At 34.6% G+C, this 22,745-nt stretch overlaps 2 protein-coding genes across 2 annotated transcripts; both read left to right on the top strand.

Annotated features, from left to right (window-relative positions):
• Positions 1-6,794: 6,794 nt before the first annotated feature.
• On the top strand, positions 6,795-8,313 carry LOC137716793 (transcription factor MYB1). Its single transcript, XM_068456170.2, has 3 exons — positions 6,795-7,044; positions 7,217-7,346; positions 7,590-8,313. Exons 1-3 carry the CDS (start codon positions 6,912-6,914, stop codon positions 8,068-8,070), a joined length of 744 nt encoding a protein of 247 aa, XP_068312271.2. The 5' UTR covers positions 6,795-6,911; the 3' UTR covers positions 8,071-8,313.
• Positions 8,314-10,528: 2,215 nt separating this feature from the next.
• On the top strand, positions 10,529-11,697 carry LOC148695269 (uncharacterized). The gene is made up of 2 exons (XM_088698342.1): positions 10,529-11,081; positions 11,201-11,697. The coding sequence occupies exons 1-2, from the start codon at positions 10,529-10,531 to the stop codon at positions 11,695-11,697; spliced, it is 1,050 nt and encodes a 349-aa protein (XP_088554468.1).
• The last annotated feature ends 11,048 nt before the right edge of the window (positions 11,698-22,745 follow it).

The following is a 22,745-nucleotide window of genomic DNA, read 5'->3' as shown; positions in this document are numbered from 1 at the left end:
TGTTCTTGATGGCGTTTCGACACTTGAGTTTGGGTGGGTGATGGGGGATGGGAGAAGGGGGTGCTCGGGTGGAGAAGACGAAAGGGGTGGAGGGGATGGAGAGGATGGAGGGGGTGGAGGGGTGATAGGAGCATATTTATGCTACTTAGTTATGTTGTTTCCTTGCATTTAGTGAGTTAATTACTATTTATTTTAGTCTTTTAAGCTATTTTCGTATGTTTTTAGGTCCTAATGGCAAAATGAGCAAGAAAAGGCATTTTGAAGCTAAATGGAGCAGTTTTGGGCATGGATTGGATAGCTTTACTATGGAGCAAAGAGGATGGATGAAATTGAAGTCAAGAAGGGCTAGGAAAGGCTACAAATCTGGTGGATGAAGTCCTAATGCAAAGAAGATAAGGAAATAGCAAAGAAATAAGGAACCTTATCCAACCTTATCTTATCCTATCCTAACCAACCTTATCATTTCCTAACTCTAACATTATCCTATCCTATCCTATCCAAATCAGGTTAGAACTTAAATCTAGCTAATTAGAGATGATTAATTACACATTTAAACACCTATTTCAGTTTCTAGAAGCCTTATCCATTTGTTTACCGCATGTGGACCATTCCTTGTAGGTTTAGGAGTTGCAATCCTTCCTCTACACCTATATCATGAGTCCTTATCCATTTAGGTCCAGAAATCTACCCTTTATCCCTTCTAGAAGTCTAAATTCTGCCAAAAAAATACCTAGTTTCTAGAAGCCCTTAATTTCTGGCGAAAATTCCCTATCCCTTTCCCTTTTGGTTTCTACAAAGACTTAACCCTTTTTCCCATTGGATTGTGCAATCCTTTTCCTTAAAAAAATTGTGCATAAATTAGCCTATAAATACAACCCTATGCCAACACCCAATATGGCCGTGCCTAGTGATAAAATTGGCGAGATGGTGGCTACCCTAAGGGCATTGCCACAACATCCTAGTAAGTACCCAATCCCAATTCCAATTCCCATTTCAACTAATAGGTTGTTACCTTCTTTGGTGCAGGTTCCAAATCGATTTCAAGGTGGTGGGAGCATTTACATGGACTATAGGAACCAAAACACCACAATCAGGGAGGATCACTATCCCCTCTCATTCATTGAGTCATACTATGAGAACTTTGAATAGCATGTCGTGGATGGTGCAAGCTTCCATGCCGTGGGCCCAAATGAAGCTTAAGAGGAAGGATCGTCCGGCTGGAAGACGTTAAAGCAAGCGCTTCTTGGGAGGTAACCCATGCATGCAAATAAAGAAGACCTAGGAATCTCCAACACTCCCTAACCAGATTTGCGTTTCTAAACCCTACTCTTTATTGCTTTCACTTTGCCATGATTGTCATGTTTGTTAGTTATTTTATTTGGTTGTTTGTTTGTGAGTCTATGCTTAAAACATTGAGGACAATGTTTGGTTTAAGTGTGGGGGGGGGGGTAAATAAAGTGTTTTTCATGAAAATTCGTGGGATTTTATCACCTATCACTTCTAAGTTGTTATTCACTGTTTTTAAGTGTTTTTAGTGTGTTTTAAAGTACTTTTATGTGTCTAAAACAGAAAATCCGAAAATTTCAAAAAAAAAATCGAAAAAAAGTGTTTTAAAAACCCAAAAAGAGTTGTTTTTAGAGTCGTTTTTGTCTTAGGATACATTCCAACACAATGATGAGGATTTGGTTTTTAATTGCATGACTATTAAAGAAAGTTACAAACATGGATGGAAGTTTGATATACTCTTTGGTTTATGCTTGGTTATAGTTGACATTTACGAATTCACATGAAATCACAAAAAGGAAAAAAATCAGCTTTTGTAACATGCTTGAAAGAAGGAACTCAAACTAATGGTACAACCTTGAGAGATTTGAGCCTAAACATTCTTTGGAGAGTTACTAATCTTGATTTCTAAAGTCGTTGCATGATCTCATCATTCTTTGCTTGGTTACTACTTAGAATGCATGTCATCACTATAGTTCCAAATACTAGAACTCATGCCCATTTCATTCAAAGCATAAAATTGAGTACATAACATAAAACAAGATGAAGTTGTTTAGTTAAAACTGGAGCCAAAAAGCCTTACCCTTTGCATATGTATTATATGTTAACCCCTTTGAGTCTTTGTTAGCCCACATAATCCTTACCTAACCTAGATTAGGACTATCCATACCCTTGTTCTTAAAGGATAGGACATCATGACTTAGAGGGAATTCCTTTTGATCTAAAATTTGCAGAAAAACAAGTGTGGGGGAAGGGATTTTCGTCGGGAATCCATGAAGTTGTATGGTTGGTGTGCCAAAGAAAAAGATTAGGGCACGGGGAAAAAAAAACGTGAAAAAGAAGAAAAAGAAGAAGAAAAGAAGGAAAAAGAGTTGAAAATAAGTGAGAATGAACTCACAAGTGTTGATTGTTGAAGAAAGGGTCCAAAAGTTTGAATTTGACCCTAAGTTTTGTGTGAATCGTTCTTTGGTGTTCAAAGTTGATTTCTGCATTCAAAAGTGAATTCTAAGTGTTTATTTCATTACTTTGCTTTGTCATGTGTGGAGAAGGACCCTCTAACTAGCCTTTCACCCATTTATTTCACATCAAATTTTGGAGTATTTTCTACAAAGTTTTTGTTTTAAGTTTTAAATTCGTCAAAAACAATCGCCCTTTCATTTAGTCTTGTTATTTGAGTCAAAATCTGTTTTCTTTTAGTCTTTTGAGTCAAGTTGAGTCTTATTTTCATCAAAATCACTTGTTGGGTCTAAAATTGAGTCTTTTTGAGTGTTTGTTGTTGTTTTAAGTTAGTTTTGAGTCTATAGAGTCTAAATTAGTGTTTTTAAGTTTTAATTGTGTTGATTAGCATCCCTAGTTAATCCCCGATCTAGAACGATCCCTACTTACATATCTACTACAATTGTCACAAATAGGGTTTAATTTGTGTGTCAAGTTAATTTTCACATCAAGGGGATGGAGGGTGTCGGGTGGGGAAGAAGAAGTGGGTTGTGGGGATTTTTTTTAAATACTTTTTTTAATTAATTATTTTAATATTTTATATTTTTATGACATGTGGCGCCCAGTCATTGTCCACATGGGCGCCACATCATCAATTAACGGGAGACTTAATAGCCAGACTAACGGATGTATGAGACTGTCCCAAAATTAAGACTTTAAGTATGACTCTGGGACGAAAAAAACTTTATGTACTAAATGTTGAAAACCACGAAACTTGAGGGTAGTAAACTAATATTTACCCAAATAAAAAAGAAAACGAAAAATTGTTCTCGTCCCAACTCCCCGACCCTTCTCCCTAACACTACCCCCTCTCTTTTCTATGTCACAACCTTAATCATTTTTCATATTGAAAGTTTTATCTCTTATATGTGTTATTTCTCATTTATTTGCATTTTTTTTTGTAAAGAAAAAGGGTAATTATATCTCTTATGAATTTTCTTGTGAATTTTTAACATAGATTGAATGAAATGTCCTTAATTGGCTAACAGAGACAAACACGAGAACTAAATTAGCCAAATCGAAAATACAGGGACTAAATTGGCCATATGACTATAACAAATGGATCATTTTGACATTTAAGCCTACAATAAAATAGAAGAATACGCATCAACCCTACACCATCTTCATGTAATGGCCAAAAATCATGCCTTAATTAACCGGTATGGACTATGGACAATAATTAAGATTTAACGTGTACACTGCAATATAATCGTTACACTTATTTCTCCATCATCAATAAAAGTTAGTACTTGATGATAAAGACCAAATAATTCACCAATATTAACTGTGTACGTTTGAACCCCTTGCAACTTCAAAGTGATTTTAGGGTTCTTACATGGTGAGTTAGTAACGTATGCCATATGCAAATTACATCCATCTTTTCTGTTTCATGCGTATTAGCTAGCTGCAAATGTGAAAGAACCTATATTTGATACAAGAGGTAAGTGCCAAGCGACAACTGCAGCTCGTTCTTTTATTGTGAATGGGGTCGAATCGATCGATCGAATTGCAATCATTTCGGTCAAACAAAAAATTGCAGAAACAATGCAGATTGGTAGCTGAGCATAGTAAATAGTTATGGCCGTACTGCGATGATCAAAATGTAGTAGAAAAAATGGGGGAACGTAATAATTAATGTGACCAATAAATTAGAGCCGGCCCTCAGCATTAGGGGTCCTGTGCAAATCAGCAAAGCATAACCATAACGAGTTGAACCCACTCAATACTGTTGGAAGAGAACTTTGGTATTAATGTGCACATTTAATATATGTACACATTTTTATTTTTATTTTTTTAGAGAACCTTGATGGTACAAGGGAAATTTATTGATATGGAAAAAAAAAAAATTACATCTAGTCAGGAGGAAACATAAATCTTAACCCTCATAAAGCAGGAAAAACCAAAATTACAAGAAAAGAGGAGGGAGGAGGGGGGAGGGGGGGGGGGGGGGGGAGGGGGGTTGGGGGAAGGAGGGGAAGGGACATACACCTTACTCCTCTTGAAAAAGAAAGCTTAGGGGCCCTTCTGAATCAGAGGCCATATGCGATGGAGTATTTTGCACACCCTTAGAGCTGGCGGTGCAATAAATTGGACTCCTCTATTTATCTTATGGGTATAGTCCACGTTCATTAAACAACCAGAAATTAATGTCACTGGTAGAATAGTCTAGTACTATTATTTTCTATATGTAACTATGAAGTTTTAGTTTTAATTCATGTGAATTGCAACTTCAATAATAAATTAGTGTTGACCTATTGTGTAGTTAACTTATCCCAATCCCCAACTTCTCTACATTCAATATCGTTGTATTAAAATAAATAAATAAATAAAATTCTAGAAACTCAAAATATATCTTATTTTTATTATTCCATTGATCAAAAGCAAAATTCATACACATTGCATAGTTGGTGATGATGACGAGGATTGAAAATTAAAATAATGCGAAGGGGAGGAATTGGATCCCATCCGAGTTTACTTTGTAGGGATTTATCTTAGTCATTTATCGTGTATCGTGCGGTTAGAAATTATTTGATTTTTTTTTTTAAATTTAAAATTAAACATATATATGACAAAAACTGACCACACAATATATGATTAACGATTAAAATGTAAGAATCTCAAAGATTCTCACAAAATGAATCCGGAAAGGTCCTCTTCCGCAAAGGGTATGCCTGTGATGAGGACAGATTTGACCCTAATTGTAATATATTCGATTTGGCCGTTGTACTTGGACAAATTATTCAATTATTGGTGCCTTTTCCTTTGTTGGTTCACACGAGAGGAAAGGGTAAATAACTAAATCAATATTGTAGAGGGAAAAGGGCAACAAACTTTCAAATTTCCAAGCCCCTGCTGGGAAAGTTAGTTTGTAAAAGGCCCAGGAAAAAAATATTTGGAAATTGGAATGGTTGTTGAATCTTGGATGTGGAAGAATTTGAAGACCTTGTCTTAAACTTTACAGACAATATAATATTAATCCAACATGATCAATTGTCCTGTCCATGATCACATGACCCATGATTAATATAAAATAAAGCCCCCACTTGATCTCTACAGACTACAGTCAATAATTATTAGAGGTAAGGTCTCTTTGGTTCTTTACAGCGCATGCAACCTCAACCTCAACCACAAATAATTTATTTATTTATTTATAAAAAATCTACGGTATGAAAGAAATTTATTGGTATACTAAATGCATCGTGGTTGAGGTTTTTTTTGTTGTTATCATTTTATTCTTATTTAATGAAGATATTTCATAAAATGATCACAATGATTGATAGTGAACAAATATAGAAATCAATTTTATTAATTTCAAATCTTAAATATCAAAGTAAGAAATTATGTCAATCTCTTAGAGACTATCTTGGCTAAAAAGTCTAAAATCAAAAATATAATAGTATAACAGTTATTTATTTATTTATTTTAACAAACGATAGTATCTACACTAATGAGGTGGGAGAGCGAGCTAAATCTTACAATGAACTTATCATAATAATGTGGTTCAATTTTGCCGTTGGAGTAGTATCTACATTAATGGGATGGGAGAGCGAGCTATGCCTTATAATGGGCTTACCATAATAATGTGGTTCAACTTTGTTTTTGGCGTATTATCTACACTAATGGGGTGGGGGAGTGAGCTAACCCTTACAATGGGCTTGCCATAATAATGTAGTTCAACTTCGCCTTTGGCGAGAATCGAGCCTAAAACATCTCGCTTACAAGTGAAGAGGAATATCACTAGACCGTAGTACTAAATGGCAACAGTATAACAGTTACGCTAAATTTTTTTTACTAAAAGCAGGTATTGGTAATTAGTATATGTGGTTCCAACAAACAGGTGGATCATTATGAGATTTAATTTAGATCTCTCCCCAGGAGGATCCTCTCCGGATCCTCTTTATGAGGGTCCTGAGGATCTTCAAATCGTGTCCATTCATTATATATTATGCAGTCAGTTTTCATCAGACACTATTCATATTTAATTTAAAATGATTTCTGACTACATGATATATGAAGGATAGAAACGATTTGAGAATTCTTATGATCCTCACAAAAAGGATATAGAGAAGATCCTCATTCGATTTCTCCACCAATCACTGTAAGTGTACATGATGACACTGATTAAGATTCCAATTATATACATAAAATTATGCTGAATTTTGAAAAATATTGAACAGGTGGTCTCTGACAATGTGTAAACTATTGATATGGTTGGAAATAATGATATACAAATTTATAAAAATAATTCTTAGACTCTCTGCCTATAAGAAAGAACACAACACGACGCAGCTGCCCCCACACAATAGGAAATAAATCTGTGATTGTCGCTAAAGACTAAAGGAGTTGCAAAAAACAGAGAAAGGGACCGGAGGGCGTAAGCAGTTCCAGCAGTGGTAGCTAGCTCCCCAGTTATGGGAAGAAATCCTTGTTGTTCCAAGGAAGGAGTGAAGAGAGGACCATGGACTGCTCTTGAAGACAAAATGCTTGCAGATTACATCCAAGCACACGGTGAAGGAAAATGGAGCAATGTTCCAAAACAAGCAGGTGAATATCCGAGTCGACGATGTCTTTCATTTCTATGTTGTATCAACAACTGTTGCCGTTTTTGAGATTTGAACTCATGCCCGGGCTATGACTCTAAATTATCATTCTGATCGTAATCCTTTATTTCTATGATCCGTTAATTTATTTTGTTGAAATCAAAAACACAATGCAGGGCTGAAGAGATGTGGGAAGAGTTGTAGGCTTCGGTGGCTGAATTATCTGAGACCAAGCATCAAGGGAGGCGACATTACAAAAGATGAAGAAGACCTCATCATCAGACTCCACAAACTATTAGGCAACAGGTCTTGTCTTGTCCTAATTGCTTCAACTCACAATTTTTTTTTTCTTTTGAAATAGGTTAAATTAACAAATAAATAAATAAATCTCAATTGTTGAATTGATCAAATTTAATTATCAACGACATACTACAAAACTGACAACTTCATGAATTGGAATTTAAAAATTGATCATTTCGACAAATTTTTTTTCTTCTTCTTCTTTCCTTTTACTAATTTAATTAGGGTTAAACTTTGTGATTGGTGCAGATGGTCTCTAATAGCAGGGAGAATTCCAGGGCGAACAAAAGATGAAATCGAGAATTACTGGCACAGTAATTTATGTAAGAAACAGCAAGAGGATCATATATTATCATGTAGACCCTCCACCTCCACTGAGATCGCAGACACAGTACAACAGTCAAAAGTTGAAGTGCACTTAGAAAATGACCCCAGTTGCAATAATAATTTTGCATTGGGGTCCTCCATGCTTTGTAATTTAACTGACATCATGGCAGAAGAGTCTGAAACAAGTAGTGGGTCATTACTATCAGCATCAAAGTCGAGGGAAGAAGATCGTTCCAGCTGCTGGGAAAATATTTTGATGGAAGACTTCCACACGAGGGAGATGAGCCTCTCTGAGTTTCTGGATACTGACTTTACAAAGCTGAGCAATGCGTTTGGGTTTGGGATGTGTGATGTCATGAGTAATGAGGTGTTACTTGAAGGAGAATCTGGCTATGGATTCTGACGATGGATCTTAGATGCATGGCTGCTTAATTTCACTGACTTAGAGGAATAAGGGATGATTATGTACTAAATAACAAATATGTATTTGCCTAATGGCATTGTCGAAATCCTGTGTATTATATAGCACTGAATAAATTAGTACCCTAGGGTTTTGTTTCAGACTTGTGCTATGCGCTTTAGAAAATGAAAAATGCAAGGAGTTTGTAGTTTTAAGTCTTTAAGAATATATTTCTTTGCATCCCGAGTTTCATGCTCCAATTCTTCAATATAACTTGTAGCTCAAATAGTTTAATATATTTGTTTTTGCATTCCAAGTTTCATGCTTGAATCCTCCAATCCTTCAATATCGCTAAGGGTTTTGTGTCCAGCTTGTGCTATGTGCTTTAGAAAGTTAGAATTTAAAAGGCAAAACACTTGTTGCTCGAGTAACTAAGAGTATTATTCTTGTATTAGAAGTTATATTTGTGCTCAAATGTCTCATTATTCTAAATATCATTTGTATAAAAAATTATTGATAAAATCTTAAGTACAAAAGGGCTTGACCATATGTTTCATTGATATAGCATTGGTATTCAGTTCTCCTCTCTAACCCCATTGACTTGTCGATACTTATATGCACTATGTTTGAGTTTGTGGAACAAAGTTTTTTCTTCCGGGCTGGGCTGAGCTGCTATGAAAAGGCTAGGCTGAGATATAAAATAGGGTAATTTCAGTTTACTACTCTCAAGTTTCGTAGTTTTCAACATTTAGTACATCAAGTTTTTTTCGTCTTAGAGTCAATGGTGGAGCTAGTAATAGGGCTAGGGTGAGCTCTAACATAGGGAGAGTTTTAGTTGTTTAAGGTTAAAAATACTGATAATTTAGATTATTTTATTAATTTTAATTGTTATAGCCTACCTAATAAGTAAAAATTATAAACAATAAGACTACTTTTAGAAAAAGTAAGAGTTAATAAATATTAAATAAATTATTTACTTTAATCAATATCAAAATTTATTATTATTATATTTCAAATCGTACACACACAGGCAGTCACGTCCCATTAAGTCTTTTTATTTGATTAGTTTCTAGGGAGTAGTATAGTGATTAGTTTAGGAGTAGAGTAGTCATCTCATCCGGTTTTAAAATGTAAATTTAATATTTTATTAATTTAGGTTTCCTAGGAGTAGACTAGTTTATTATTTTATTTTGACTTTTGGGGTACAACACAATGACCCTCTTTCGGGCTGGTTTGGTATTGCTGTGCTTTGAAAAAAAGCTGATTCTGCTGTGCTGTGAGAATAAGCGGCTGTGAAATAAAGCAGCAAAGTGTTTGGTAAACTTTTTTGTAAAAATTCTTTTGAAAAAAAAAAAACAGTATTATAGTGTTTGGTAAACTTTTATGTAAAACAGATGTGAAAAAAAGCCGATTTTTCAAAGCTGGGTTTTGCAGCTTCTTGTTTTTGGCTTTTTTTCACCCAAAACTGTGAAAAAAAGATGAAGCTGAATGTTTACCAAACACAAAAACAGCTCCTAGCTTTTTTTTATACCAGTTTTTTTCAGAATCACCTCAGTACCAAACCGGGTCTTCACTTTCTGACTTTCAGAAAAAGCCTTTGTCCCGTCTCGATCTCTTGTCTCTGCATTGCAGTTCACAGAAACCAAGCATACAATACAAGTGAGAAAACTTGTTGATTTTTCTTATCAATAGGTAAGTTTTTAACCACTTTATTCTTATTTCTTGATGATTTTATTTGTTTATTACTTTAATTTTAAGAATTCGTACTTTAAAAATTCAATTTCAAGTTTAATATTTTTTTTTTGATAGTTTGATAGATTTCTTAGAAATATAATTTATTATATAAACTTGCATTATTGTTGTTCAATTTGTTAGGTTAACGTTCAATGAAGAGGTTAAGAACTATTGATTCATTTTTTAAAAAGAGAGATAATGGTGATAAATTAGAGAGTGATATATACCTTCTGCATCTAATGATAACGCACCAATATCAACTGAGCAGCCTCATGATTCTCACCAGACATCTAATATAATTGAACCTCAAGAAAAAGTTTTTGATGGTGCTTCTTTGGAATTGGAACGAGACCCGGGGAAACGGATTCAAATACATGAGCATCCTATTGATCAACAAGATGAAGTTCGACATGCTTATATCAAAGCTGGGCCTTACCGACCGAAACTTCTTGAGTATCCTAGGTCTCGGTTTGGATCACAAAATTGTCGATTTCAGTATTCTTGGTTTTCACAATTTCCATGGTTAGGATATTCTCCGACAATAGATAAAGTATATTATTTCCCATGCTTTCTTTTTGGGACTGGTCCAACAAGTCGTCCGACATTAATTGTTAATGGGTTTAACAATTGGAAAAGAGTTAACGACGGAAAGACTTGTATATTTCTTTCTCATATTGGAGGTCCATCTTCATTACATAATACTTGTGTTTCACGTGTAGAGGAATTGATGAATCCATCTCAGCATGTTGACAAGGTTATTAATCGACAATCAAAAGAAGAAATTTTGAAGAATCGGTTGCGACTCAAGGCTACAGTTGAGTGTGTTCGATGGCTTACATTTCAAGCATGTCCTTTTAGAGGACATGATGAATCAGTGGGTTCAAAAAATCGTGGGAATTTTATTGAATTGGTAAAGCATACAACCAAGTTTAATGATAAGGTCGCTGCAGTTGTTTTAGAAAATGCACCAAAAAATGCCAAATATTCCTCGCCCATGATCCAAAAGGAAGTTTTGAACATTCTCACCAACATAGTACAAAGAAAAATTCGTGAAGAAGTCAGGGATGGTGTTTTTTGTGTTCTTGTTGATGAAGCACATGATATTGCTCACAGAGAGCAAATGGCCATTATTTTAAGATTTATTGATAATGATGGTTTTCTACGAGAACGGTTTTTAGATATTGTGTGGGTTGAAGACACTACTGCACCAACACTTCACAGGGAGATAAAAAAAAGTCCTTGCTTTCATGAGTTGCCTATAAACAAGTTACGAGGTCATGGTACGATGGTGCAAGTAATATGTGAGGTCAATGGAATGGGCTACAATCTTTATTTATCAAAGAGTGTTCATTTGCTTATTATGTGCATTGTTTTGCTCATCAACTGCAATTGGCATTAGTTGCAGCATCAAAAGAAGTAGTTATCTGGTTATTCTTTTCAGCATTAGGTTCAATTGTGAATGTTATTACTACTTCTCCAAAGCGTCATACTCAGCTGCAAGTTGCACACACAGTGAACATTAAAGAGTTGGTGGGTGCTGGTGAACTTGAGACGGGAAGAGGAGCTAATCAAATCGGTACTATACATCGACCTGGAGCTACTCGTTGGGGTTCTCATTATGATTCAGTGTGTGACTTGATACATATGTATAACGCGTCTTGTATAATACTTGAGAACATAAAGAATGATAAATTTGCTACAAACTCTTTGTGTGGGGAAGCTACTGGTGCTTATAATGCAATCAGATCTTTTGAATTTACTTTCATCTTGCATCTATTGCAGGAGATCATGGGAATCACTGATATCCTTTGTCGCGAATTGCAAAATAAGTCACAAGACATTCTGAATGCTATGAACCTAGTCACTACTACAAAAGATGTCCTTCATAAGTTGTGATTGGATGGTTGGGCTAGCTTTATTGATAAAGTGAGTTTATTCTGCAAAAAACATGACATTGATATGCCCGATATGAATGCTCAATACAAAATAGGAACTAGTCGTTCTTGTCAGCAAACAAATCATATTACATTTGAGCCTCATTATCACGTTGATATCTTCAATAATGCAATAGATTTTCAGTTGGCAGAGCTAAATAATAGGTTTAGTGAAGAGGCAATGGAACTTCTTATTCTCAATTCAGCTTTAGAACCAAGATAAGCTTTTAAGGTGTTCAACATTAATCACATTTGCAAGCTTGCAGAGAATTTTTATCTTATGGATTTCACAAAAAAAGAGCTACATACATTGAGATGTGAGTTGAAAATCTATGAATCAGAGGTACCACATCATCATGTCTTTCAAAAAATGTCTACTACTTCGCAATTATGTCGGGGATTAGTTGAAACAAAGAGGTCTGAAAGGTACTAATTGATTGATAGGTTAATTCGACTTATATTGACTCTTCCCGTTTCTATAGCAACTATTGAACGAGCTTTTTCAGCAATGAATCTTATTAAAACAAGATGTCGCAACAAGATGGAGAGTGAATTTCTAGCAGATTCAATGGTTGTGTACATTGAAAAAGAGCTTGCCGAAAAGATTGATTCAAAAGAAATAACAAAAGATTTCAATTCCATTAAGGATCGAAAGGCACAACTTGAATAGGTACTATTTCTTTTATTTGTTAAGTTGTTATGACAAGATTAATGATGTATGTTTCTTTCTACTATAAGTTGCAACTTCAAATGTTTTCTTTGTTAAATCTAGTTGAAACTGGCTTTATTCATAGTTAAATTTCTTACTTTAAATCATTGCTTTCAAGTTTGTCATTGTGTAACTTTACGTAAGTAACAAAAAAATTTAACCATTTGATCTCCTAGTAATAATTTTAGTTTAGCCCACCCACCAAATAATTCCTGGCTCCGTTATTGCTCAGAGTCATACCTAAAGTGTTAATTTTAGGACAATCTGATACATCCGTAACTTTGGCTGTTAAGTCTTTCATTAACTGGTGATATGACGCCCATATGAACAATGAATGGACGCTATGTGTCATTAAGGGGGTCCATGTGGAAATTAAAAATAATAAAAAAAAACCAAAATTTCAAAATTCAAAATTAAAAAACTTAAAAAATTAAAAAAATAGAAAAAGGTGGGGATAATTGCTTCCTCTCTCCCTGTCCCTTTTTCTCTCTTCTGCAATTATTTATTTTCCCTTGTTCTTTGAATTCCCTCACCTGCATTTTCACAAACATAAAGATCGCACCCAACAACTTGATTTCCCCCACCACCGTCAAGTCCGCCAGAAGTCAAAACCTCAAATCCCTAACCCCCAATTCCAGGTGAGATCCTGAGAGGATAGAAAAGGTTAAACTACCGCTCTATTTCTTGCAATCTTCTTCCTAAACTTGAAGATCTCGTTTTTGAGCTTCAGATCTCGAAGTCGGTGAGGGACTCGTGGAGGTGGATGATCTTGGACATGACATTGGCGACCTCGAAGTAGAGAATGTCGACGGTCTGCTTCTGGATTTTGGCGGATGGTTAGGATTTGGAAACTGATGATTTCTTCGAAGGTTGAAGAAGAAAGAATAGCGTGCTTGAGATTGGAGCTTACCTAGTTACCCATCTTCAAAATCCAAGGCTCTGCAACCATTGCTGCAAAAACAGAAGAAAAGGTGGATGTGAGCAGACAGATTTACTGAGTTAGAGGAAGTGCTTGTGAAAATGCAGGTGAGGGAATCCAAAGAACAAGAAGAAAGGGTGGATATGAGGGGGAGTGGAAGAAGGTCAGGAAGAGAAGAAAAGTGTTTTTTATTTATTTTTTTGTTAATTATTTTTTTTTAAATTTCCATGTGTACCCCTTAATGATACGTGACGTCCAGTCATTGTCCACATGGACGCCAAGTCATCAGTTAACGGGAGACTTAACAGCCAGACTGACGGATGTATAAGACTGTCCCAAAAATTAACACTTTAGGTATGACTCTGAGACGAAAAAAACTTCATCTACTAAATGTTGAAAATCACGAAACTTGAGAGTAGTAAACTAAGATTTACCCTATAAAATAAGTTGGAATTTGAACTTAAATTGCAGAGAAAAATTAAAAAGTTGAATAAAAAATTTGGACCGGGTTTTCAAGGGCCGGATAAAGCGATACTCTACATGTCATAATACAAGTAGAGGAAATAACATATTTTCGTGTTCTTTCACTTATTGTATGACATATAGAGTACATGCTTGAATACCGAGCACGTGAAAGAATTTCTCCATAATTGCTAAGATTAGAATTTGATTTATCTTTTTTTATTTGGATTTTAAGAATTGAAGTTGACATATAGTGTATTACATTCCAATTATGGTCTAACCTGAGCCCTAGCTAGCTAGCGCATGCAGCATGCGATGGAATTCTAGATATTCGAAACCGAACATTTCTCCAAAACGAGGATGATAATTGTTTGCGTGAGACTGTTGCGGGATATTGATTCTATGTTGACCTGCGATGCTTGCATCCGGCAACTATCTCACACTAGTCGCATCAGAAAACTAGACTATCGCACAATAATAATGCCGCATTAGAGTATCTCCTCCAATTAGTAGAGGACAATGGCAATTGGAGGGCACTCTAAACAGTAATTGTCTTTGTGCAAGTCCACCAATATAGAAGGAGGAAGGAGGAAGGGCAAGGACAAGGGCAATTAGTATTCATAAACATTTTTTTTAATTTTTTAATGTTTTCTTCGTTTTATCCCCATATCATTGTCGCCGTAGATTTTTGGATAGTTTTAAATGTTTAATTAGCAAGTGTGTTGAACTTTAAAAGTTTTTTTTTTTTTTTAGCAAAACTTTCACTAGTAAAAAAAAACCCTTGCGCGACAAAACACACATCATCACCCAAAGTCACTTTGAGCGACGAAATTTTGAACTTCATCGCACAAAGTCTTGCACGACGAAACAAAAACTTCGTCGTGCAAAGTCTTTACAAAAATAAAAAATTATTTTTTTAAAACCTTGGCACGACTAAATCAAATATTTCGTCACCTAAACCAATTTATATATATATTTTTTTGTATTAATCTTGTATTATTTTTTTAAAACTTTGCACAACGAATATCAATATTTCATCGCCTAAACACTAGTTACTTATTTTTATTTTATATTGTTAAACTAAATTATTTTCTTTGCGCGATGAATCAACATTTGGTCTCCTAAAAGCTATTTATTTTAATTTATTTATATTTTAAATTGTAAAATAATTTTTTTTTTATTATTTATAAAAAAAATAATTAATTTTGCCCAACGAACCTATGTTTTGTCACACAAAATCCTTAAATTTGGGTGGGTGCCAAAAATGGGACCCAGGATTTAAAAAAAAAAAATTATTTTTAAGACTTTGTGCAACAAACCTAAAAATTTGGGTAGGCGCCAAAAATGGGACACGTGAAATTTTATTCGTTGCGCAAACTCGTATCCTTCATCGCGTAAAGATATTGTTTTTAAAACCACAATAACTCCTCCACAATTTTCTCAATGTCCTTCTCTATTCTCTTACCTCTCTTCTCTTTCCCTCTCCGTAAATCCGACCCTCTCTCTCTTCTCTATCTCACTCTCACTCACTATCTCATCTCTCTTTCACTATCTCCTCAAACTATCTCACACTCACCTCTCTCTCTCTCTCTCTCACACACACACATTCTCACTCACTCTCAATCTTGCCAAAAGGTATTTTCCCCCTAAATTTTATTTATTTTTCATTAATATGTGTTTTTGGAGTTAATTAATTGGGTTTGGTGTGGGGTGGAGTTTGGGGTATGCCAATTTTAGGGGAGATTATGCCAATTTTTTGGTATTATTTTATCTTGTTTGTTGGTTATTTGACCATATTTGTTTTGTTCGTAGGGAATCATTGAGACTTTGACAGCGAAAGTTGAGGATTAGAACATTATTGGACCATATCCCCCGCCACTACCACCACAATAGACTTGTATTAGGATTTTATTATTGTACTTTGTTAATTTATATGTACATTTTAAATATATTTTATATATTGGATAATTTGATCACTACTTTTCTTATGTAATTTTATTTTGAATATATCAATTTAAATTAAAGAAATTAAAAAAAATTCATACAATTAAATTAAATTTAAAAAGTAAAATTTCAAAAAATCTTGCACTACCAAATATTTCGTCGCACAAACAATTAATATAATTAAATTGAAATAAGAGAAATAATAAAACAAAAAGTCAAACAATGGGAACTTTGAAAGTTGTGAAGACAGAGCCCTAACAAGTGAAGATAGATATGATATAGAAAGTCTATCTTCATCGGCTTTCTTCTCAAGTATGATGTATGATGAAAGAGGTATTAATAGCATTAAAGCAACCACAATGCGTGTGAATTGTGAAGAAGTGACTTAGCTATCCTTGAGATCATATATCAACTTAAGAAGTCTGAAAAAAATAAAAAATAAAAAATAAAAGAATTGCTTCTAGAAAGAGAGAAAAAGTTCTCTCTTACAACGGTATAGGCAAATTAAGGCCTATATTCAAAGGGAGTTAACATTCCTTGGCGGGAATTCTAGTGAGGCGTGAATGCCTAAGAAGATAGAAAAAGTGACGTCTATCTTAGTTGTTTCTTACTTCTTAAAGTGGAAAACACGATTGATATAATGATAACATTAAAAGAAACTACAATTATGAAAGAATTGTGGGGGTATGTTAAAAGTAATTTGCTAATTGAATGACATTCAAGATGTTAGGTATGGCAATGTTAGAGACCTTACAAATACCTTTAAATGTGGGAGAAGTCTACTTCCAAGTGTTAGCAAATTATTGAATAAGTCCTAACCTAACATTGGAAAACAACTACTCTCATATGAAATATAATTTTATAAGATGGATTGTGCAGACCACCAAAGATAGTCAACCTAGTAGTGGATCCAATTATAAAAGGATTGACTAGAGAGTCAATTGATCATCAAGAGGAATGAGACTAAAGCCAATATAACCAATGAATCAATCAGGTGGAAACCTAACTTAGTTGATTGGAGATCTCATGGTCTAAGTTTAATAGGCAAACTGGTTGGGCATGATTTAAAGAAGTTAACACACTACATACCTCATTCCTATGGTGGAAGAAGTGTGTTGTCTGCAGAAGTTTTAGGGTGTATATTTATACTTAATGACAGTGATATCTTATAAATAAGAGGAGTACAACAGACTATTCTTAATCAGTAGTCACCTATGTGAGAGTAGAAGTGGGTTGCTTCTATAAGTATGAGATGGCTAAATTCTCTAAAGCTCTCATGAATTCAAGATTTGTTCAGGACCAAAATGAACACAACCGTATAAAGCGTAATATATTAGGATTAGTGATGTGTGTTGCTTATTGTCTCGGTTTACTGTTACGGTGAACAGTTCAAGATCTTCCATATCCACTTGTCTCTTTTGAATTAAGTTGAACTTGCCCACTAGCTCCTTAATTCATGATTTGATTCAAAAACCTCAATCATGATTATGTGTGTTTATTGTATAAACAAATTCTGTTGTTGTTTTATGTACTGCGTTTGTTTTCTGGTACATAATTGTGGATTGGATTAACTTTGTTGCTATTATTGTACTCCAATTAGGGTTCCCATCCCGAAACCCTAACTAGAAAACAGCTTAGAACCATTGCGAGATCCATAGAGAGTTGTGTTTCTATTCCTAATGTTAAATAAAGTTAAAAATCGTACTACATCGGTCATCTCACAAAATAAATAACAACTTCTATCAAATGATTCCACTTCTAATTGTATTGAGGCATTTCCGGAAAAATTCAACACCTATTGATTGCACCAATGTTTAAATTGGAACAATATCGATGTGATTAGTGGTTGATCTCGGTTAATCTCTCTGAAATTTAACACCTAAACCCTAATTACAAAACAGCATAGTGGAACCAATGCTTGAGAGACAGTTATATGAGCAGATTTTCAGAGATTGCAGTGGCTGAACTTGGACATTATTATAACTATAATTGTATCTCCAATGCTAGAGAAAGATTGTGTGTGCTCCCATTCCAAAACCCTAATTAGAAAACAAATATTCCAATTAATGGAAACAGCGTTAGAGAGATAGACTGATATATATCGAATTGTGGCTTTTCTACATTGATTTAATGGATTTCTCCAAAACAAAAAAAAAAAAGACTGATTAAATGGAGTAATGTGGGATAGAAGTGGCAGTTTCAGAAAGGAGTACATACGTATGAATTCACCGCTAGATCTGGAAAGTCTGCAAAGTCAATCCTGTGGAAACAATTAGCCTCTCACGATCCAAATGCTGATAGAGCTCCACCAGGACGAAATTTGCAATTAAATTCCAAATGAATTATCCAACTTCAAAGATCGTGACAGTCACCAACCAATTATAAACGTTGTCTAGGCTCTTATACCAATTGTTGTGCAGAAGCACACTAGCGGTTCAACGGGTCCTACCTACATGAGTCGGTATTACGATATTTATAAATCAATAGATACTCCTCTGAGCCGATGTGGGACTCCAAATTGGCTCTAGTCGCAGCCACCAAACACCAACATTCAATTCCTAGGACCCAGCTATATACAAAGATACCAGTTTCGTCAAAACCATCTCATAACTTTTTGGGTAACACGGTACTCATTGCAAAACCATCTCAGAACTTTATATAACACGGCACTCATTGCAAAACCATCTCATAACTTTATCGGGTAACACGGCACTCATTGCAAAACCATCTCTTGACTGTCGTCAAATTGCTTTGAGTGGTGGTAACTATCGGGGACCTGGTCTTCCAATTGCTTTGAGTGGGGGGAAAGAGATTAGCAGCCGCAGTCCGAATTCTAGTGTGTATTCTAACTCGTTTATTTATTTATTTATTTTTTATAACATGTATTAAGTTTCAGATCAAATTTTCTGCATTCAAAATGGGTGTGGCATTTCTATGACTCTAATCATTGATAGACATATTAATAAACTTAACTTTGCTTAATTTATTGTCAGAAACTTAATATGTGTTAGTTTGTAATTGGGATCACAGAAATGTCACACTCATTTTAAGTGTAAAAGATTTGATCTCATTAAGTTTTATCCATGTTAATTGTAATCTCTTATTTTATCAATAAAGTTATTTAAAGAGGAAAAATATATATACCGTGCATGAATTCCATGCAAATATTGAAATTATAATAAAAATATATGATAGATTATAACCTTGGGTGTCCAACAACGATTTGAATTGTCACGCCCATATGCAGTGCCCAGAATTTCACGTAAACGAACAAGCCCTTTCAATGCACGTAGCTGTCCTAGCCCAGGAGTGGTGTAGGTGGATGAGAGATTTTTAATAGGATCATAATACGAATAGTAAATCATGTGTCATTATACAAATATGAAATATTTGTGTTAAAAAATTAACTATTTTTATCATCACTGGAACACTGGTGTACCACCCGTATTGCGAGCACATTGAAAAATTATTTTGGTAACACAACATGTAGAACGACTACATTTATATATCACGGCTACTTTACATGAATGAGGATCCTCTCCAGATCCTCTTTGTGAGAATCCCGGGAATCCTCCAATCACATTCATTCAACGTATATCGTGCGGTCAGTTTTCGTCATGTATTGTTTATATCTAATTTTAAATAAAAATATTTACATTAATGATTTCTTGCTGCAGGATATACGATGAATGATGTGATTCGAAGATCTCTGGAATCCTCACAAAGAGGATCCGGAAAGGATCCTCATTCATTTTACATACGAGAGTAGTTAAGTGCGACATTGTAAGGATTTTTGTGGGATTTTGGGGTAAATGTGACATCGATTGTTACTAATTTATTATGTTATCATGCGTAAATGTTAGTCAATATTATAACTTAAGATTATAAAACGCCAATCATGTTGTTTGTTTATATATGACGATGTCACATCCAAGATAGTTTTGTCATTCATTTTAGCCAACACAATTAATAAGGATTCAAGGACACAAAAATAGTTTTCTTGTAATTTAGACCCCGTCAACACTCAATATTTTATGAACAAATCGATTCATAAGAGGAATAATTTAAAAAATCTTGATTAAATACATTACTAGTCAAATTAAACATTTTGAATTTTGAAAGCTTCATAAAATGCATATTTTATGAACAAATCGATTCATAACAAAAAGTGTCAAAGGTAGTACAAATTTTGGTTAATCATACTTTCAAAGTGGTTATTCTTCTATGTTGATCAACGTGTGAACAAATCGTTCCATATCAAAAAGTGAAACGTAGTACAGATATTGGCATGTTAGTCTTGTTGAGATGAAGCAACATGATTCACATTCTAATTGATAATTGAAAACAACTTCTCGTTTTGCCAAGCGTAGTACAAATTCATGCTATTTAGCCCAAATCCAAGTAACATGGCCACTCTTCAGTCTGACTGTGTTTTATAACTATGAATATAATCGTATCGTTCTTGGTTCCAATGAAACCTTTGTCGTCATCATTGACGTCAGCGACTGATGGTTAGAGAGAGCGAGAGATTAAGTTAAGAAACGGAGGACTTGTACTCTATGTTTGAGTTCATTCAAGTAAGAGAGGAGAGAGAGAGTAATTGTGTATGGGGATACATGAACGGTTGAGATCAGTATCTATCTCATCCAATGTCTCTTTTGTTTTGTAACATATAAAAAATATATTTTTCTTTTCAAGTTTGTTCGGTTCAGGGGTAGTCGGTTAGGGATCCGGATTTCTGGCCAAAAGTCTCAGCCCTACCATCTATTTAAGTTTTGTACTCGTGAATTAAGCTAGCTGATCAGGCGTTGCCTTTACCCTCTCGTTCTCCAAGCTTAAACTTAGGCATCTCTTATAGAATATGCAAATTAGGGCATTTCACGTATTTTCTTTATAATTTCCCAATAAAGGATTGTAAATTATTCATCTTCGTAGAAAGATGTAAATGAAAACATTTATATATTTTTTCATTGGAGATGTTCTCACTCTCTATAAATAACGATAATTTTAAACATCAAACTTACCATAAAATGATAATGATTATTCCAACTAATCTAATACCAAGACAAATGAGGTATCAATCATCCAATAAACTAATAAACCAAACCTCGGTTTTCTGAAACAAATGCGACAAGAAACAAATAAAAGTTGTGCTGGATTTGGATCTAAAACACACACTAAATTGGGGTCCTCACAGTCTCATGGCAAGAACAAAACTATTTGGAAATTTGTGCTCGTTTGGAAGTAGGGAATAAAGCCCTGCAAAACCGACCAACATTCATTGTTTTCTAGCCATTTCTTTCACCGTTTGACACAAAATTGTTTTGGTTCCAGGCTTTCGGCTGCATAATTGTTCGTCTGAATTACAAAAGGTCTGTGTATTTCACTCTGATTTTTACTTTCGTCCCATTAATTTATTTTGTTACACTTTCGTCCTTGTTGTTTTTATTATTTTTATGTTTTATAAGTTAGGAGCGTTACACCGGTCACCAAATATGACAAACTTCCAGGGTTGTCCAAGTGAGAAGATTGATCGCGCGAAGATGTTAGTGGGTCACAATGTTAAATACAAGTTTTAAGATAGAAACAAAGCACACGTAAAAAAATCAATTTGTTCATGGAGGCATTTCGTCAGACATGGTGTGCACATGTCAACAGATAACTATTGGCGACCTGGTCTTCCAATTGCTTTGAGTGGGAGAAAAGAGACTAGCAGCCGCTGTCCGAATCCTAGTGTGTAGCCTAACTCGCTTAATTTTTTATAACATGTATTATGTTTGAGATCAAATTTTTTACACCTAAAATGGGCATGGCCTATCTGTGACTCCAATCATTGATAGACGTATTAATAAACTTAACTTTGCTTAATTTATTGACAAAAAAACTTAATATGTGTCAGTTTATAATTGGACTCACAGAGAAACCACACCTATTTTAAGTCCAAAAAATTTGATCTCATTAAGTTTTATCCTGGTTAATTGTAATCTCTTATTTTATCAATAAAGTTATTTAAAGAGGAAAAAAATATGCCGTGCATGAATTCCATGCAAATATTGAAATTATAATAAAAATATGATAGATTATAACCTTGGGTGTCCAACAATGGAAAGAGATTCTCTCCGAATCTCTTCCATCAAATTCACCCCATCAATCAATCTGGATCCTTGAAATTTGATCAAACGGCTAAAGTTATTATAATTTTTAAAGGAACCCCCTATTTTTAACCGTTAGATCAAAATTCAAAGGTCCGAATTAATTGATGAGGTGAATTTGGTGAAAGTGATATGGAGAGGATCCCTTTCCTCCAACAATGATATGAATTGTCACGCCCATACAGGCAGAGATGCAGTGCCTAAGTGCCTAGTTTCACTTAAACGAACAAGCCCTTTCATTGCACGTAGCTATCCTCGCCCACCACAATCTATGTTGGAGTGGTGGCTGTGGAGGAAAGATTTTCAACATGATTGTAGCACGCATAAAAGATTTTCAACATGATTGTAGCACGCATAATATATTACATGTTATTATATAAATATAAATATTTGTTTTAAAGGCTTGATGAATTTTCTCACCATTATAATACTAGTGAATCAGGTGTATCATCCGTGTTTTAAGCACAATAAAAAAAAAATAGCAACATAGCATGAGTGCCTAGAGTTTCACGTAAACGAACAAGCCCTTTCAGGGCACGTAGCTGTCCTCGCCCGCCACAATCCATGTTGGAGTGGTGGCGGTGGAGGAGAGATTTTCAACATGATTGTAACACGTATAATATATTACGTGTTATTATATAAATATAAATATTTGTATTAAAGACTTAATCAATTTTCTCACCATTATAATACTAATGAATATGTACTATTCGTGTTTTAAGCACAATAAAAAACTGTTATGGTAACACAGCATGTAGAACGACTACAATTATACATCCCTGCTATCTTGCATGTGGGAGTGGTTAAGTGCGATTTGACAGCAC

This window comes from Pyrus communis, chromosome 8 (assembly GCF_041283825.1).
Source record: "Pyrus communis isolate YQ-2024b chromosome 8, ASM4128382v1, whole genome shotgun sequence".
NCBI classification, from domain to species: domain Eukaryota; kingdom Viridiplantae; phylum Streptophyta; class Magnoliopsida; order Rosales; family Rosaceae; genus Pyrus; species Pyrus communis.
This window is presented reverse-complemented; position numbering and strand designations above follow the sequence as displayed.

What these genes read in the sequence shown, in the direction of transcription:
- LOC148695269 (XM_088698342.1), top strand. Translation starts at nt 10,529, where the DNA reads ATGAATCCATCTCAGCATGTTGACAAGGTTATTAATCGACAATCAAAA. An exon ending in AAACAAGTTACGAGGTCATG is followed by an intron (nt 11,082 to 11,200) that starts GTACGATGGTGC and finishes AATTGGCATTAG; the next exon opens with TTGCAGCATCAAAAGAAGTA.
- LOC137716793 (XM_068456170.2), top strand. Translation starts at nt 6,912, where the DNA reads ATGGGAAGAAATCCTTGTTGTTCCAAGGAAGGAGTGAAGAGAGGACCA. An exon ending in CAATGTTCCAAAACAAGCAG is followed by an intron (nt 7,045 to 7,216) that starts GTGAATATCCGA and finishes AACACAATGCAG; the next exon opens with GGCTGAAGAGATGTGGGAAG. An exon ending in CACAAACTATTAGGCAACAG is followed by an intron (nt 7,347 to 7,589) that starts GTCTTGTCTTGT and finishes TGATTGGTGCAG; the next exon opens with ATGGTCTCTAATAGCAGGGA.